Source organism: Galeopterus variegatus, unplaced genomic scaffold (assembly GCF_000696425.1).
Source record: "Galeopterus variegatus unplaced genomic scaffold, G_variegatus-3.0.2 Scaffold109, whole genome shotgun sequence".
Taxonomy (NCBI): domain Eukaryota; kingdom Metazoa; phylum Chordata; class Mammalia; order Dermoptera; family Cynocephalidae; genus Galeopterus; species Galeopterus variegatus.
The window spans coordinates 387848-404428 of NW_007726220.1; the positions used below are offsets into that span (position 1 = coordinate 387848).

General features: G+C 42.8%; 1 protein-coding gene across 2 annotated transcripts in view; it reads left to right on the forward strand.

The window, feature by feature from the left end:
* Nucleotides 1–16581, forward strand: part of ARID1A (AT rich interactive domain 1A (SWI-like)) — a 72125-nt gene that overhangs the window by 17007 nt on the left and 38537 nt on the right. For both annotated transcript variants that reach the window (XM_008586200.1, XM_008586205.1), the window contains exons 2-4: nt 9618–9830; nt 11403–11855; nt 12957–13073. In XM_008586200.1, the coding sequence (XP_008584422.1) occupies nt 9630–9830; nt 11403–11855; nt 12957–13073 (771 nt within the window). In that variant the 5' untranslated portion in view covers nt 9618–9629. The remainder of the gene's footprint in view (nt 1–9617; nt 9831–11402; nt 11856–12956; nt 13074–16581) is intronic.

A 16581-nucleotide genomic window follows, 5' to 3' on the forward strand; every position in this document is an offset into this window, starting at 1 on the left:
GGTGAGAAAAGAAGCTGCCAAATACTCTTAGCAGCAGCATCCACTAAAGGTCAGCACAGAGTCTGGTCAGTGCAGGCCCCGCAAGCAGGAAAAGAGTTTTGAACAATCTCATCCATCCTCCTCTTCAATACAAACAATTTTAGATGCAAAAAATAGTGTGATGCTGGCTAGGCTCAGTAGAATTCAAGGGAGCTGTATAAGAAATGTCAAGAAGGAGAGAGGTTCTTATCACCCAAAAAGAGCATCTGCTGTTCAAATGAGATGCAGACCATCCTCAAAAGCTCAGGGAATGGGGCCGGCCTGGTGACGCACTGCTGCAGTGCGCCGCTTGGGAGCGCTGAGGCGCTCCCGCCGAGGGTTCGGATCCCACATACAGACCCGTTCCTGCTCACTGGCTGAGCGAGGTGCGGGCGCAGCGCCGAGGGTTGCGATCCCGTTGCGGGTCCCGGTCCAGTACGGGCGCGACACTGAGGGTTGCGATCTGTTGCCGGACACGAAAAAAGACAAAAAGGAAAAAAAAAAAAAAAGAAGTGTGCAGGATTAAAATTTTAGATGGGTTCACCAGAAAGGCTATGGTGAAGTGATATTTAACATGAAAGAGTGAGTTATTCTAATATCTGGGAGGAGACAGAGTATTCCAGGTAGAGGAATAGATGAACACAAAGGCTCTGAGGGTGGAGAATGTCTAGCTGATTTGAGGAACAAGTAGTTTGTTGAACATATTAATTGATTTCATTCAACCCTGAGGGTGCTGCTACTGTTATCTCTATTTTGTTGATGAGGAAACAAAGAAGTTGAAGGCACTGCAGGGACGGAACTCTTAAAGCACTGCCTAGGCCTTGCCATGTATATCCAAAGCATTTCCTCTCAGCATGGATGGAGGTAGGAATTGGAAGGCCTCTAGAGTTTTACCGTCTCTATTACAGTCCCCTTTCCTTTTCTTACTTTAAAGTAGGAAAATTCATTTTGCAATCAAATCTCAACCTTCCTGGAACTTATATTTAGTGAAGAATACACACAGTAAATGAGAGAAATAAGTAAAGCATATTGTATGTTAGAGATACTTGCTCAGGTGAACAAGAAAATTAGGGACTGGGTATAGGAATTTGGGAAAGCTTGGCTTTGAAATTGCTGCTTATTTGGCAATCTGGGAATCTGAGGCACATTCCTGGTTTTCCTCTATTGGCCAGGCACTGCCTTCTTCAGACCATTTTCTGGCTAAGGAAACGGAATGTGCGTCTGAGTTCTAGAGTCACTCTGTGCCAGAGATGCCAGGAGTTTTGGAGGGAGGCCATATAGTCCAAATTCTCCCTCACTGTACATGAGAATCTCCTGAGATTAAAAATATAGATTCCTCGCCTCATCCCAGATCAGCTGATGCAGAATCTGGTGGGCAGGATTGGACTGAGTAGCTGAGGAGGCTGAGGTATAACCTGGTTAATTGCATTGCCTGCTCCCCAAGGCAGTGTGTGCGAGAACTGGGATTGGAACCCAGGTATTCTGCCTCTCAGTTTAGTATTCTTTCCACAAGGTTTTACTTCTACCTTACTGTTGAAATAAAAAGTTGTAAAGAAGGGAATGTTTAGTTTTATCAGATGGCATTTCGGTTCCTGTTTAATCATCTTCCTGGGGCCTTACTATTTTTATAATCCTGAGTTTTAAGCAGTGTCCGAAGAGGAATTCTGTCCAAACAAATTGCTTGGTTTCCTTGGAGGCTTTTGTAATTAGTTGAAAATAGGGAGTAATTGATTAGTTAAGTTTGGTCTTACAAAAAAGTAATCTTCATCATTTTAGGAAGAGCATTTTCTCTGAAAAAAAAAAATGGCTAATGAAAGCACTGTGGATGAAGAGGGCTTTATCACTTGTTGGGGAATTCATGAGTTTGGTGCTCTAGCTGCTTTATTTGAAGGGCTCTTTTTGGAGCCAAAGAAGAAACAAAGAAATACCAGCCACCTGGTTGTGGTTTTTCTGGCATACCTCTTTTAGGTGGACAGCTGTGAGGTAGTTATTAAGGTTGGCTCTCATAATCTCTTTGAGGTTTGCTGGATGATTCAATGACTTTTGGTCTCCTTTTTCTAACCTTAATGAGTTTTCTCTGATCTTCTGGTCTGGAAGGCTAGAGCATGATATAGACTAAATATCTCTGAGCCAGAGAGAGAGAGCAAGTCCTTTTGTCTTTTTCTGTGTCACTTTTGAGATACACAGTATAGGTTGGAAAGTCCTGATGAGTCTCATGTCTGGTTGCAGCCTCTTCTGGGGGGTTTGATCATGCTGGTGCTTCAGGTGATATCTTTGAAATGGGCTCTTAGTCTGTAAAGGGGAAAATGCCCTGATCTTCTAGAGTGGGTGAACAGAACTTTTCATTAACCTTGGGAAATTTTTATTCAACTTGGAAACTTATGGAAGAATTTTTTTTTTTTTTTTTTTTTTTTTAAAGATGACCGGTAAGGGGATCTTAACCCTTGACTTGGTGTTGTCAGCACCACGCTCAGCCAGTGAGCAAACCGGCCATCCCTATATGGGATCCGAACCCGGGGCCTTGGTGTTATCAGCACCGCACTCTCCCGAGTGAGCCACGGGCCGGCCCCTGGAAGAATTTTTTTAAAACTTTTTTTGGGTGGTAGTTGCAAACCTAGTTGTTGGTGATTTCCCTGTCACCAAAGGTAGATGACCAGTTTGTTTAGAATTTGAATGAACTAGAGCTAGAATGAAGTAGTTGTTTTCTATCTCTTATGAAGTAGAAAACTGGGGTGTTTTTCCGTTCCCAGGTTATGAATGAAGAAGCATCATAGGCTGAGTAGGTTTGATTTCCTGGGTTGGGTGTTGCTATAATCTGATCAGATATTTATTTTCTTTTCATCAATTTAGCTTCAGGAAATCTTTAATGATGTCTCTGGTGAAGCCAAATAGGTTAAGACTCTCTTATTGTCCTAAGTCACACAAGCAGTCATGTTTTCCCACTATTTGAAAGTAAAAACAAAGGTAGTCTCTTTATTTTAGAATGCAGGGTCTGGGGGTAGAACTAAAACAAGTACGTTTCTAGACAGTTTCTCCTCAGTTGGGGTACGGTCCTTGTCCAGTCCTCAGGCCATGAAGTGCTGGAGGAGTGAAAAAAGACAGGATAAGGGGGCATTACATTAGAAATGTCTGCGGCTGGGGAGAGAGGTAACAATGAGAATGATTTATGCTGGTCAATTCATGTGTACCAGGGTACAAAGGGTGGTTCTTTTTGTAGAAGTCTACTCTGTGTTAAGATCTTAACCCTAAGATCTAAGTGAGCCACGTGGAGCTGGCAGGAAGCCGAAAGCTTGTTGTTTGGGAGAGGCCTTAACTTTTATACTTGTCCCTGCCTGGAATGCTTCTTAACAGGGGAGGGTCCCATACAGGAACTGGATCAACAGCTGCCGCCTGTCCCTGGCATTACAGGAAGCGGAGGCCGGGTGCCTTTGTATAGGAGCTCTGCAGCCAGACAATAGTTTGTGCTGGCGGGGCCATGTGGCGAGTCACGTGACGTGGGGCTGTTTTCTGCCGGGGTCCTTACCCATCTGTTCTCTCCGCTCTTTCTGGGTTATCAGGCGCCAGTCCAAGTCCTCCCAGGCAGCCAGCTTCATGGCCAGAGATTACTGGGGCTGTTTTCTGCCGGGGTCCTTACCCATCTGTTCTCTCCGCTCCTTCTGGGTTATCAGGCGCCAGTCCAAGTCCTCCCAGGCAGCCAGCTTCATGGCCAGAGATTACGAGCACTAACCTTCCTGGCAGGGGCGGTGTGGCTTCGAGTTTATGCAGATTAGCCATGTGTTTCTCACTTCAAGGCGTTCCACAGGAAAAGCCTTTTCCTGTGTTTGGCTCTCAGTGGGCGGTTCCCAGCTTACTGTACTGGGACTCAGCAAGCAGCAGGCATGCACGAGAGGGATCACAGTACACTGGCCCCCCTCTCCCATTCCACCTCCAATGCTACGTCACCACAACACAACCACTCGCGCTCTCATACTGTTGGTGTCATTCATTCGGTGCCAAGATTGCTTTAAAAAATTCCCTTGGCCCCAGTTCAAACAGGAGTACAGCTGGGATGTGTTAGATTTTAGGCAGTCTGCCCTCAATTTGAGATGAGTTATAAATAGCAGTGCCGACTTCCTTAACTACCGCTCTCTGAGGTAAAATGCAGGTTAATTACTGTGGGAATCAATTAGGGGGGTTCTTTTGGTTAAAGAGCCAGAGATGCATTTTTTTATTGTTATTATTAAAAGTCATACAACAAATCTAGCCAGGAATAAATTGAAAGCACAAAGAGTAAGAAATTATATTTAAATGTCCAGAATCCAAGGTTATGGCTCTAGGTTTTTACTGGCCCCAACTAGTTGGCATTTAGGGTGACAGAACAAGTGGTGGTCAAGACTTTTTCTGATGGATGCTTTTTCAGCAGCCCCTGGCCCATCCTCTACCCTTATTCTTGCTAGTCCTTGGCAGTGTTGGGCACTGAATCTGGCTCCTTTAGGGTTGCTGCCTGGTCATTTCCTTTCTGTATTGGGACTGGGGCTTTCCTCAGTTGGACTTTCATGAAAATTATGAAGTTTCTCTTTTCTGGTGCCACGACCATGTGGTGTGATGCATTTTGGTGAATGGTATCTCTCTCTGCTTGGATGTTTTGAATCCTTGGCCCCATCCTCTCTGTTCTCTTCTCAACCAGTCATGGTCAGATGGAGAATTTGTAGCTATGTTTAATATGGGAGTTGCAGCAAGCTGGTTACTTTTGGTTATGTGACACTCAGCCCAGGTCCATCTTAAAGTTCAGTCTGTTTTATCTCAGCAACCTCTGGGGGTCATTTTGGCTTTCTTTGGTGCAATAAGAAGCTGTAGGGCCAGCCCGTGGCTCACTAGGGAGAGTGTGGTGCCGATAACATCAAGGCCACGGGTTCAGATCCCATATAGGGATGGCCGGTTAGCTCACTGGGTGAGCGTGGTGCTGACAACACCAAGTCAAGGGTTAAGATCCCCTTACCAGTCATCTTTAAAAAAAATTTTTTTTAAAAAGAAGTTGTGGCCGGCCCGTGGCTCACTCAGGAGAGTGCGGTGCTGATAACACCAAGGCCCCGGGTTCGGATCCCATATAGGGAGGACCGGTTAGCTCATTGGGTGAGCATGGTGCTGACACCACCAAGTCAAGGGTTAAGATCCTACCGGTCATCTTTTTTTAAAAAAAAAAAAAAGAAGTTGTAAGGGATTATAACAGCTGACTGGTTTGGAGGGGCTTGTAATTCCATTTTCTTGGAGCAGGGAAACTATGCAAGTGGTTTGTCTGCAAGCTGTTCTGAATATAGAAGTGTACTTCAAAAAGTTCGTGGAAAAATGGAATTGAAATATAGTACAAATCTTTCCATGAACCTTTTGAAGTATCCTCGTATTCAGAAGGACAAATCTGCTAGGCATCCTTGCCTTTGCCCCTAAACTGCATCTTTTAATGCATTTCATTTGGCAAGCAGTTTATAACATGGCCAATGATCTGGAAGGAGATAAGTGGTGGATAGCGATGAGGAGTTTTCTTATGGCTCTTTTCCCCTTTTTTATTTTTATTTTTTATGAACGTGGGAGTGTATACCAGCAGGCCTGACTTCCCTGATCAAGGGGCAGCATTTTTCTCTCAATTATGTGTCTCTATGGCAGAGCCTCTGCTTTTGAAGTGTAATCACAGTAATCTACTCCTGTGGTTTCCCATTGAAAGGATTTCCTCTCTCTCTTTCCCAGAGTGGAATCTCTGGCTCTTTGCAGCTACAGTTTGGTGTTTCCCATCCCGTGCCTTGTGCCTGCAGACTGCTGATACTGGCTTTTTTATCTTGCATGTAGTAGGGATTTTTCTGGTCTGAAATTGCTACTTTCCAATAAAATTGATTAAAGAAGATTTAAGGTAGCTTCTCTGTTATGAGAGATTGGAAGATGGCATTTCATCTATAACTGCAAATCACAAATCTTTCACAATGCCTTTAAATGTCAGGAGTCCCTACCCACCTCTCCTTCTGATATGAGCAGATGTTTAATTTTGACATGAGACCAGAGTAATCTGATTGTTTGAACTGAATATATATTAGTTTGCTAAATAAGCTGCATATTTTGTTGGTTATAAGCCTTTGGTGAGGTGAAGGAGTCAAAAATCCGGTGATCAGAAAAAGGAAGTATCTTAATTTTATTTTTAGAATAAGAATTTATTTGACTGGCATTTATTTTTGGTCTGCAAAGATTTCCTAAAGTTGAGATGGGAGATTCCTTGAACCCTTTATAGCCTCCATGTAAATAGAGCACAGGCCCCCTGGTGTGAGAGAGGAGAACATGATTTGCCTTTAGCCTTTTGTTTTTAAGCAGTGTGTTTGGGGATACCTTTGCAGTTTTGAAATCTCCCTGGTATGGGGGGGCACGTACGGATATTCTCAAAGTGTGCTTGTTCTCCCTTGGCTGTTCTAATCCTCCCCTCTTCTCTTTTAGTTCAATCCAATTTTTTTCTGCCCTCAGAATCATAATAACACCCTCAGAATAACACCCTCAGAATCTTAGGGTGTCTTAGGTTTAGGGTGTGCCCGTGGCCTTACGTCTGGATGGTTTGATTTGGGCTTCCTCTCCATAGAATTCCCCACCCACTTCTTGCAATTGGGCAGCATTGTACGTTGAACAGTTACTGAGCCCTAGCTCTGTACTTGGGTATTTGGGAGAATTTTGAAGATAAAATACCTGATCTCTGGCTTCCCAGAACTCAGTCTTGAGAGATGCAATCCGTTAGTTGAAATAGTTAGCTACAACGAAGTGTTAAACCTTATGATGCTGACTGAATTTACAATAGGACACTTAGAAATGTGAGAGATCAAAGTGTGCTGAACATGTGGGAAGTGGCTTCACCTTGAAAGGTTGAGTTTCCGCAGAAGCCATTGTGGACAGGAGGGCAGAGCAGGGTGCCAGTGCATAGAGCTGGGCATGTATAATTGTAGGGAACCTTGGAGTAAGACTGAAAAAATGTGGAGAATGGATCATACACACTGCAGAGGGCTTTAGAGCCAGGTGGAAAAACTATTTCTGTATTGATAGTTACTACCATTTATTGGGCATTTAAATACCACTGAGTTTAGTGTGTTATGTGCATTTCAGATGAAGAACTGATATGTTCAAGGTCAGGCAGTGAGAAGCTTAGGATTTAAACCCAAGTCTATCAAATTACTACACTTTATGTTCTTTCCAGGTGATAATACTTTACAGGATTTAGTAGGTAGGACATTTAGAGCTATTATTGAGCAGGGAATGATGAAAGTGATTTGGGAACATTGTTCTAGAACTGCGCTATGCAGTATGATAGCCACTAGCCACATGTGGTTATGTGAATTTAAATTAATTAAAAGTAAATAAAAATAAAAATTCAGTTCCTCAGTCATATTTCAAGCACTTAATAGTCACACATCACAGAAAATTTTATTGGACATTGCTTTTCTAGGTCACTGGTTCTTAGCTAATAGTATACATCTGAATCATTCAAGGATCTTGAGGAGGCGGGGGGCCCACGGGGAGGAACCCAAGCCCTTTCAGACCCACTAAATTGGAATCTCTAGGAAAAGGCTCAGGCAGTTGTGAAGCTTCACAGAAAATCCCGATCTGCATCCCTGGTTAATGGCTACTGCCCTAGCAGCTCCATAGTAACCATGGTAATAACTGCCCCCAGTGTTGTAGGGAGACCTAGGCTGACAGAGATACCCAGAGCAGGCTGGCTCTCTGTTTAGCAAATGGAGTCTCTTTACTTGAGGGCCACATGGATAGCAGCTGCAGTCTGGGATGAGGTGAGGACCCTCAGTGTGATATGTGGCATAACGTGGCCATGTAAACCCCTAAAGTCTTTACAAGAGATAATGGTGATATTTTGGCTCCATTGCCAGGTGTACTGGGGAAGACTTCATGACATTTATGACTCACTAGTCCAATTGTTGTTACATTTGAACTTCCCAAATAGTCCTGAAAGAATCCATCTAGCTCTACAATTATGATTGGGAACATTATTGGAACTTCTGTTATAGATGCAGGACTTGGGGAGAAGATTGTTTAGATAGGATTGCTGGAAACAGCCTTTTAATAACGTTGACATGTTGTGGTGATTTGGGACACAGTTTTACTATGATTCTCTCCGATTTAGAAGCTTGGGAGAATATTCTCCTCACTATTACTCTGTTAGCTGAGATTTCAGCTGTAGCCTAAGAAAGAACTCAACTGCTGTTTTTTTGTTTTGTTTTGTTTTTTTTCTTGACATTTACAACAACAGCTTCTGTGGCTTATTGCCTTATCTCTTTTCCTTCATGGCAGCTCTTTAAGAAAAAAAAAAGGGGGACATGTACAGAGAACCAGTTGTTTAGATGCCCTCTCCCTTACTTTGAAGGTTTTGTTGTTATTGTTTAAGGTCTTACACAGCTTAAATTATAGAATAATTTATTAATTCTAGAAAAACAGAACTGGAAGAGACCCTAGGGATAACCTAGACCAGTGATTCTTAAAGTGTGGTCCCTGGACCGTTAGCATCAGCATCACCTGGGAACTTGTACAAATGCATATCCTAGGCCCCACCCTGAACCTACTGAATCAGAAACTCAGTGGGTCCTAAAAAGTGATTTTGATGCGTGCTAAAATTTGAGAACCACTAAATTCCTTCATTTGAGAGTTAATGATATTCAAGCCCAGAGTATTGATATTTATCCCACCTCCAATTTAAGTAAGATTCAGTTTTCAAGTTTTATATCAAGCCCAACTTCAGTATATTTAAGAGGTGCTTAGAGGAACTCTCCCCTCCCTTCTAAACCACCAGTAGATATAGGTAGGTTATCTCCGGCAGGGGAAGGTGTGCTGGCATTCTGTCGTATGTAGCTCCAGTAGAATAAAGGCATGTCAAAAAGTGAATGAGGTGTTTGAGCCTGTTGCTCCACAAAGAGCTGGAAGGAAAACTGTGAAGAGGCAAAAGTTCTATTCTCTTTATATTCTCAAACTCCTGAGTATTAAAGGAGATGAACTTTTTAGTTGAGATGCACAGGCTCTAAATTCAGAGTTACTGTTTCCCCAACAACTGTAACTTAGCCTCATTGCTCATTTGGAAGAAAGCATAAAATTAACTGCTTGTGCCATAGTGCAAACAAGCTACAGATGTGCAAGAAAAAAGTTTCACTGTTGGAAGATTAGAAACATCTGGATTCTTATATATTTGAATTCCCAGCTATAGTATTGAAGCATCAGTTTTGGTGTTATTGAACAAGGTCAATAGCAGTGCATTGCAGCACCATCCTCTCCCAACTGAAGGGCCTGTATTAATTGCCCCACACCTGGCCTGATCCTTGGATCTCAAATAGTACCACATGTACAAAGTAGTTTTTAGCTTGCAAGATGCCTTCACAAATAGGTGGTATTTTCATTTTATGTATGACAAAAGCAAGGTTCTAAGGAGGGTTAAATGACTTACTCAAGGGTTACTGGATTTGCCCAATTACTTTTTCATAGTAACTGGTATCCTATGTGGTGTACAGACTCAAAAGACCTGTATACTTAGGTTGTGTTTACATATTGGCCAGAGGCCATCAAAGCTTCAGGTTAATGAAATGCTCTTTATTTTTTAGCCATCCAGTCCGATGGATCAGATGGGCAAGATGAGACCTCAGCCATATGGCGGGACTAACCCATACTCGCAACAACAGGGACCTCCATCAGGACCACAGCAAGGACATGGGTACCCAGGGCAGCCATATGGGTCCCAGACCCCACAGCGGTACCCGATGACCATGCAGGGCCGGACGCAGAGTGCTATGGGCAGCCTCTCTTATGCACAGCAGGTAGATGGTGACTGATTACCTTGGCCCTCATAGCTGTTCAGGATTTGGTCTTTGAGCTATAGATTCAGAATGTATCCTTGGCTTCCAGGCCTCTTGACAAGAGCATAGGCTAGCTGGCTCAGTTAGTTACAATGTGCTACTTTCAAGTCCAAGGTTGTGGGTACCATCCCATGTGCCACAGGCTGTACATGTCTGTCTTTTTCTCTTGACCTGGCTGGCCTGCTTGTACCCACTGGTGATCTCTGAAGGAAGGGGCATGAAGGAAGGTAGTGACTGAACACCTTTCCACTGCTGTTACTAAGAAAACCATTCATACCATGTGCCCTTCATGTTCCTGAAGGCCTTCAGCATGTCAGCTGTCTGGTTCAAAATGAGTGTTTAGGAGGGACTGGGGTAGAAGATAAAGAGAAGATTGAACAGTAAAGATACTAGTAATGCTGTTACAAATGTTGATTTCCCCTCATTTCCTTTTGTCTGGCCATCCAGACCTTTTTTTTTTTTTTAAATGCGTTTGGCCAGTACAGGGATCCAAATTCTTGACATTGGTGTTACCAGGACCACACTCTAACTGAGCTAAATAGCCAGCCCTCGAAACCATTATCTTTTTATTGTCATTTTTTTGTATTGACAAATTATTCTACCATTTATATTTGAGTGATACTCATACTGAAAATGATGAGGGATAGAATATAAAATCCAACTCTACTTTTTTATGATTTTAAAGCAGAGTATGCCCTTAAATATAGAAAATAGGATACTGTCACTTTTCTTTTTCAATGAGAAAATAGGGAGAGATGGAGCAGGTTTTTCTTTTTCTTTTTCTTTTTTTCTACTTACCGTATATATCCCCACTGCCTAAAATAGTGCCTAGTGCAAGTAAGCCCTCAAATATTTTTTGAATGAAGACTAAATGAAAGAGACAACCAAAGTAGCTCAGCGATTTGCACACTATCTGGATTAGACACACTGTCTGGATTAGACCCTAGGTTTTCAGTTGCCTAAGCTAGGCAGCTAGCTATTGACTATTTGTTGTGATTAGGGTACAGATTCCTAACACTTATATAAACAGTCTAAGCCATGATAAAAGGAGTAGGCTCATTGGTGGAAACAGCTGCTCTTGAACTCATGTAAATTGCCCAAATATTAAATAGTATAAATTTTCAGTGGATGAATGCAATCCACATGTAAACAAACCAACTAATAACCCAGCTTGGCTGTCCTTCTTGTGTTAGTTTAAACAGGGATGGTAGAAAAGCCCTGAGCCTTCTAAGTGTGAGGCTTGACTGGCCTGCCTTTATACCCAACCTCAGGGCATAGCTTCTAACAGAATACCTCACCTTTCTTCATACAAGAGAGTCAGGGCCGGCCCGTGGCTCACTCGGGAGAGTGTGGTGCTGATAACACCAAGGCCACGGGTTCGGATCCCATATAGGGATGGCTGGTTAGCTCACTGGGTGAGCGTGGTGCTGACAACACCAAGTCAAGGGTTAAGATCCCCTTACCGGTCATCTTTTTAAGAAAAAAAAAAAAAAGAGAGAGTCAGTGCTAAAAGTGTCTTTTCCTTTTCTGCAGATTCCTCCTTATGGACAACAAGGCCCCAGTGGGTATGGTCAGCAGGGCCAGACTCCATATTACAACCAGCAAAGTCCTCATCCCCAGCAGCAGCAGCCACCCTACTCCCAGCAACCACCCTCCCAGACCTCTCATGCCCAACCATCATATCAACCGCAGCCACAGTCTCAGCCACCACAGCTCCAGTCCTCTCAGCCTCCATACTCCCAGCAGCCATCTCAGCCTCCACATCAGCAGTCCCCAACTCCATACCCCTCCCAGCAATCCACGACACAGCAGCATCCCCAGAGCCAGCCCCCCTACTCACAGCCACAGGCACAGTCTCCCTACCAGCAGCAGCAACCTCAGCAGCCAGCATCCTCGACGCTCTCCCAGCAGGCTGCGTATCCTCAGCCTCAGTCTCAGCAGTCCCAGCAAACTGCCTATTCCCAGCAGCGCTTCCCTCCACCACAGGTAAGAATCCCCTGCCTCTTGCCCTTCCCTGTGTACGACTGCAGACAGCTGAGGGTTGGTGTCTGAGAACTTTGCCATACAAATTGGTTCTCTAACGTGCACTTAAAAACCAATTAAACTCTGGGTAAACATGCTAACTGGATTGATTGAACTAATAAAGGCATAACCTTCTTAAATGTGTAAGGACCTGTAGCTCTCCTTACTGATGAAGAAATAGGGCAGTGGAAAGTTGCATAGATAAGAAATTAAAGATAATGGGCCTGATTTTTTTTTTTTTTTTTTTAATCAACATATTAGAACTTGAGCATCCAGGTGAGTTTGGTCTTTTTTCAAAACAGTCACTTTGGGAGACTCTACTGTACATTCATTCCAACTGCCATTCCATTCTGCTGTTGCTCAAAATATTTTGGAACCCTTCATTTGAAATTTCTATCAGAACTGATATCACATTCTTTATGGTGTTTGGTGAACAAGATGTAGGTAATGAAGCCTGAAAATAACAATTTGGGCTTTATTCTTTATTTTAGAGCCAAAAGAGGAGAGGTGACTGAGTGATGACAGGTCCACTAAAGATTTTGTGCATTGATGGCATTATTGGAGTAAATAACTCGTCCCAAAGCAATGTCTTTGAAGGAAGCGATACTCATTTTAATGCAGAGGTTCTAGCATGAGTTTTTTGTTGTTTTTTTTTTCTTTTTTTTTTTTGGTCGCTGGCTGGTACAGGGATCTGAACCTGTGATCTTGGTGTTATAAGGCTTTGCTGTAGAACTGGCTGGCCTGTTGTTTTTAAAATTAATTGGTCTCATTCCTTGATAGGTGTAACTTGTAGTTAGCCAAACCTTAGCATTTAACTCCAAGAAACAGCTCTCTTTGGGTGGTGATAAATGGGCTACAATTCCATCAGAAAGAGTCCACTGTTCATATTTCCTGTCTTAAGAGCCGCAGCTTGGATTTTTCTGCCTTCAGGTAATATTTGCAATTGGGCTTTCTCTCGCACCCAGCGTCCCCATGTGAGAGAGTCCCATAGCTCTTTTACCATGAAGTAAGCATGCATGGTTTATTATTACCAGGCCTTTACAGCTTTTATTTTTCTTGTTTTAGGAGCTATCTCAAGATTCTTTTGGGTCTCAGGCATCCTCAGCCCCCTCAATGACCTCCAATAAGGGAGGGCAAGAAGATATGAACCTGAGCCTTCAGTCAAGACCCTCCAGCTTGCCTGTGAGTATTTCTGCCACTCTCTAAAAGGTGATAGGCCAGAGAGGAAACCAAAGAAAACCAGTTTCTGGTTGGATGTTTTTGTGCTATTGATCTAAATGAACGATATTCCTTGAATTCAGGTTCACAATTCTGAATGGGTTATAGACTGACCTTGTAGGAATAGACTCACCTTATAGAATGTCTGTTTTGTCTACTTGCCCAGGGAATAGGTTTGTGATTTGTTTAGAGTTTTTTTTTTGTTTTTTTTTTTAATTCCTGGGTTCTTAGGCATGTACCCACATCAGGGGCAGGGAAGGTGTAGATGTTAGAAGTACTGTCTGCTGTCCATCAAAGTAGAGAAAAGTCTCAGTTTCTTGACCTTATTCTCGGAGGCTGAATTTTCAAGTTTTTGGCTTAGTGGTTAGGAAGGAGGATCTAAGGTACATTCAACATGCATCATCACATTGAGCATGGGTTGAATAAAAGCGGTTTTTCTGGTAGTGTTTTTTTGTGAATAGGTGCTTTTGTTTAACAGAGCACTTGGTGCCCAGGTTCTTGATTATGCAATCAAGTGCTTATGTGTAGAATGGACTGACCATATCCTGAGAAAGGCAGTATAGTCTGGTGATTAAGATGTTGGGCTCTTGAGCCAGAGTTCCTGGGTCTGCGTTTTGATTCTCCCACTAATTCTGTAGCGTGGGGTAAGTCACCTCTCTGAGCTTTAGTTTTCACACCTATAAAATGATCCTAGAAGTACCCACTTCATGGGATGGTGATTAACATTAAATAGGGTAATAGAGAGTGTGCTGGTGGATTGTAGGCACTCCATAAATAAATGTCAGCCATTATAATCATCATCTCAGAGGGCATAGAGACCTGTGCTTGATGTCTGAAAAGCAGTTAACACCAATTGTTTAATTGTAGGCAGGTTCTGGGAACGTTTACCCTTAGTTTTAGTTCTGCCACTACATGTAGGCAGGTCACTCAGCCTCTGAAAGTTAATCTGCTAGGCATAGAAATAAAATAGGCTATTCTGAAATCTAGTAAGAAAATCCTGCTTCAGTTAGGAAATGGAAATGCCCAGATAATAGTCTTTCGAAATTTTTACTCTGTGTGTCTCTTCGGTTATTCTGACTTGGGAGAAAATGGTTTTTCTGGATCTTTAAGGAATAGGTAGAAGGCAAAAATAAAGCATCCTATGGCTTCCCCTGAAGATCTCAGAGACATAAACTTAATAGGGCAAGATCTACAGAGTCCCTCAGTACCTGGTGTTCAGGCTTCCAAGGCCAGGATGAAGAGCCACTGTCAGATGAGACTTCTGAGACTGACTTTCTTAACTGAGGAATTGGGGAGGAAGGAAATGTAATCATTCTTTGTTCCCTTAGTGTCTGTTACAATCTTTCTCTGCATCCTGAGCTTCACTGGAATGTGCTTTTTAACCTGATTCAGTCAGAAATATGTAACCACTCCCTCATTATCTATGGTCTGTGGCTAAATCTGGGAGAGGTGCTATTGTGGCAAGAACACAGATCAGTGGGTTTCTGTCAGTGCTGTAAGTTGCTCCCCTTCAAAAATTTTCTGCTTCCTTCTGGTGACCTTCCATAGAATGGTATTTGGTATTTTTTGATTCTGAGGAAACTTGTATACAAACACGCTGCAGGTCTTCTAAGGGTTGGGAATCCAAGAGTTTTTGATTTGACCTACTGAAGTGAAAGTGTTGGCAGCCTTTTGGGACCAGGGGGAGAGTTGTTCCTGGGAAGCCTATCACAAGGAACATTCCCAAGTTCAGGTTTCTACTAAAGATTCATCCAAATGGGTTTTGTGGTAGAAGCTCCACATTGGAGGTGAGTTGGCTGGGTTATTGGCATCTTATTTTTTGAATTGCTTTTTATCCTTCTGCTACTTGGAGCAAGAAACAAAAAGTGGTTATTTCTTGAAATTTTGGTTTAATGCCAGATTTGCCTAGCCAGGCTAGGTAAACAGTCACATCTGAAGAAATGAGAAGTTGGATTCCTTACAGGGGCCTTTCTTAACCAGTGGTGTTAAAGGATTCCCTAGGTTTGCCAATACATTCCTTCACTGAACAAATGTTTGTGAGGGGCTTATTTGTGTTTGGCATCAGGGCACCATGCTAGGCTGACTGGAGAGCAGCCCCTCCAGTTTTATGGCGCCCTCTTCACTCATTCACCTTACGTGCTTGGACCAAAAGGCATTATGATTGCAACCCTTAATTATTATAAAAATTACATTTTAAGGAGTTTTTGCTCAGCTGTTAATACCAGACCATTTAGCCATTATCCTGGTCATGTTATCTCTGTATTTAAAACCTCTTATTTTTTCATTAATCTTAGAATAAAATTCAAAATCCTTAGTATTACTCAGGCATCAGAAAGACAGATTGCTGTTCCCTCGCATGGCCCCTCCCCAACCCTACTTCCTGATTTAGTAGGTCTGGAGTGGGGCCTGAGAATGTGCATTTCTGATAAGTTCCTTGATGATTCTGATGCTGCTAGACCAGGGATAGCACTTTCAGAACCTTCATTCTTTTTTTTTACCCCCTTTCTGCCTTGGTCTTGGCTTTCTCACAGTTTCTGTAAGGCCCCATATGCTTTTTCTGCTTTTAGACCTTTGCACATACTTCCCTTTGCCTCATACATTTATCCCTAACTCCTGTTCATCTTTCAGACTACATATTAAAGATCATTTACTCAGAAAACTCCTTCCTAATCAAGCTTCAAGATTCACCTTAAATAACTTCTTTTGTGACTTCACTGACTAAAGGCAGTTTTTATTTTACCGTAAAAACAGAACAAAAACCAAAAAAACCTGCAGTACTTAAGACATACAAAAAAGGTATAAGATCAGTTCAGTGCCTGAATACCCATCTTCAGAAACCAAACCTTGCTGACACAGGTAAAAGCCTTACATAGCCCTGTGGGATCACTTTTCTCTCCCTTTACCCAGAGAAGCACTATCCTGTATTTGAGGTTTCTTTGCTCCATGTTGACAGAGCATTTTGCTGATACCTCTGCTTGATTAAATGGTAAGCTCCTAGAAAATATGCACTGTGTTACTGATCTCTGTGCCTCCAGCACCTATCGTGTGATACCCAAGACCAGTGGTCGTCTACTGTGGCTACATGTTATAACTACCTGGGGGAGAGAATTATCTTTACGTCATTTTGTTTTTTGTGTGTGTTTTGTTTTGGTGGCTGGCTGGTACTGGGATCTGAACCCTTGACTTTGGTGTTATCAGCACTGTAGCTCTAACCAAGTGAGTTAATTGGCCAGTGTCCCCCGCCCCCCCACTCCCCTATTTTGTTTCGTTGTTTTTTTTTTTTTTTTGGACGGCTGGCTGGTGCAGAGATTGAACCCTGGACATTGGTTACAGCACCAGAGAATTTTTAAAAACCAGTGCCTGGGTTTCACACAGTTCAGTTTGTTTGATGTCTGGTGGGGCTTGGGCATTGGTATGGTTAAAAGCTGTCCCAGGTGATTCTGATTTGCAGCCCAGGTAGGGAGCTACTCCA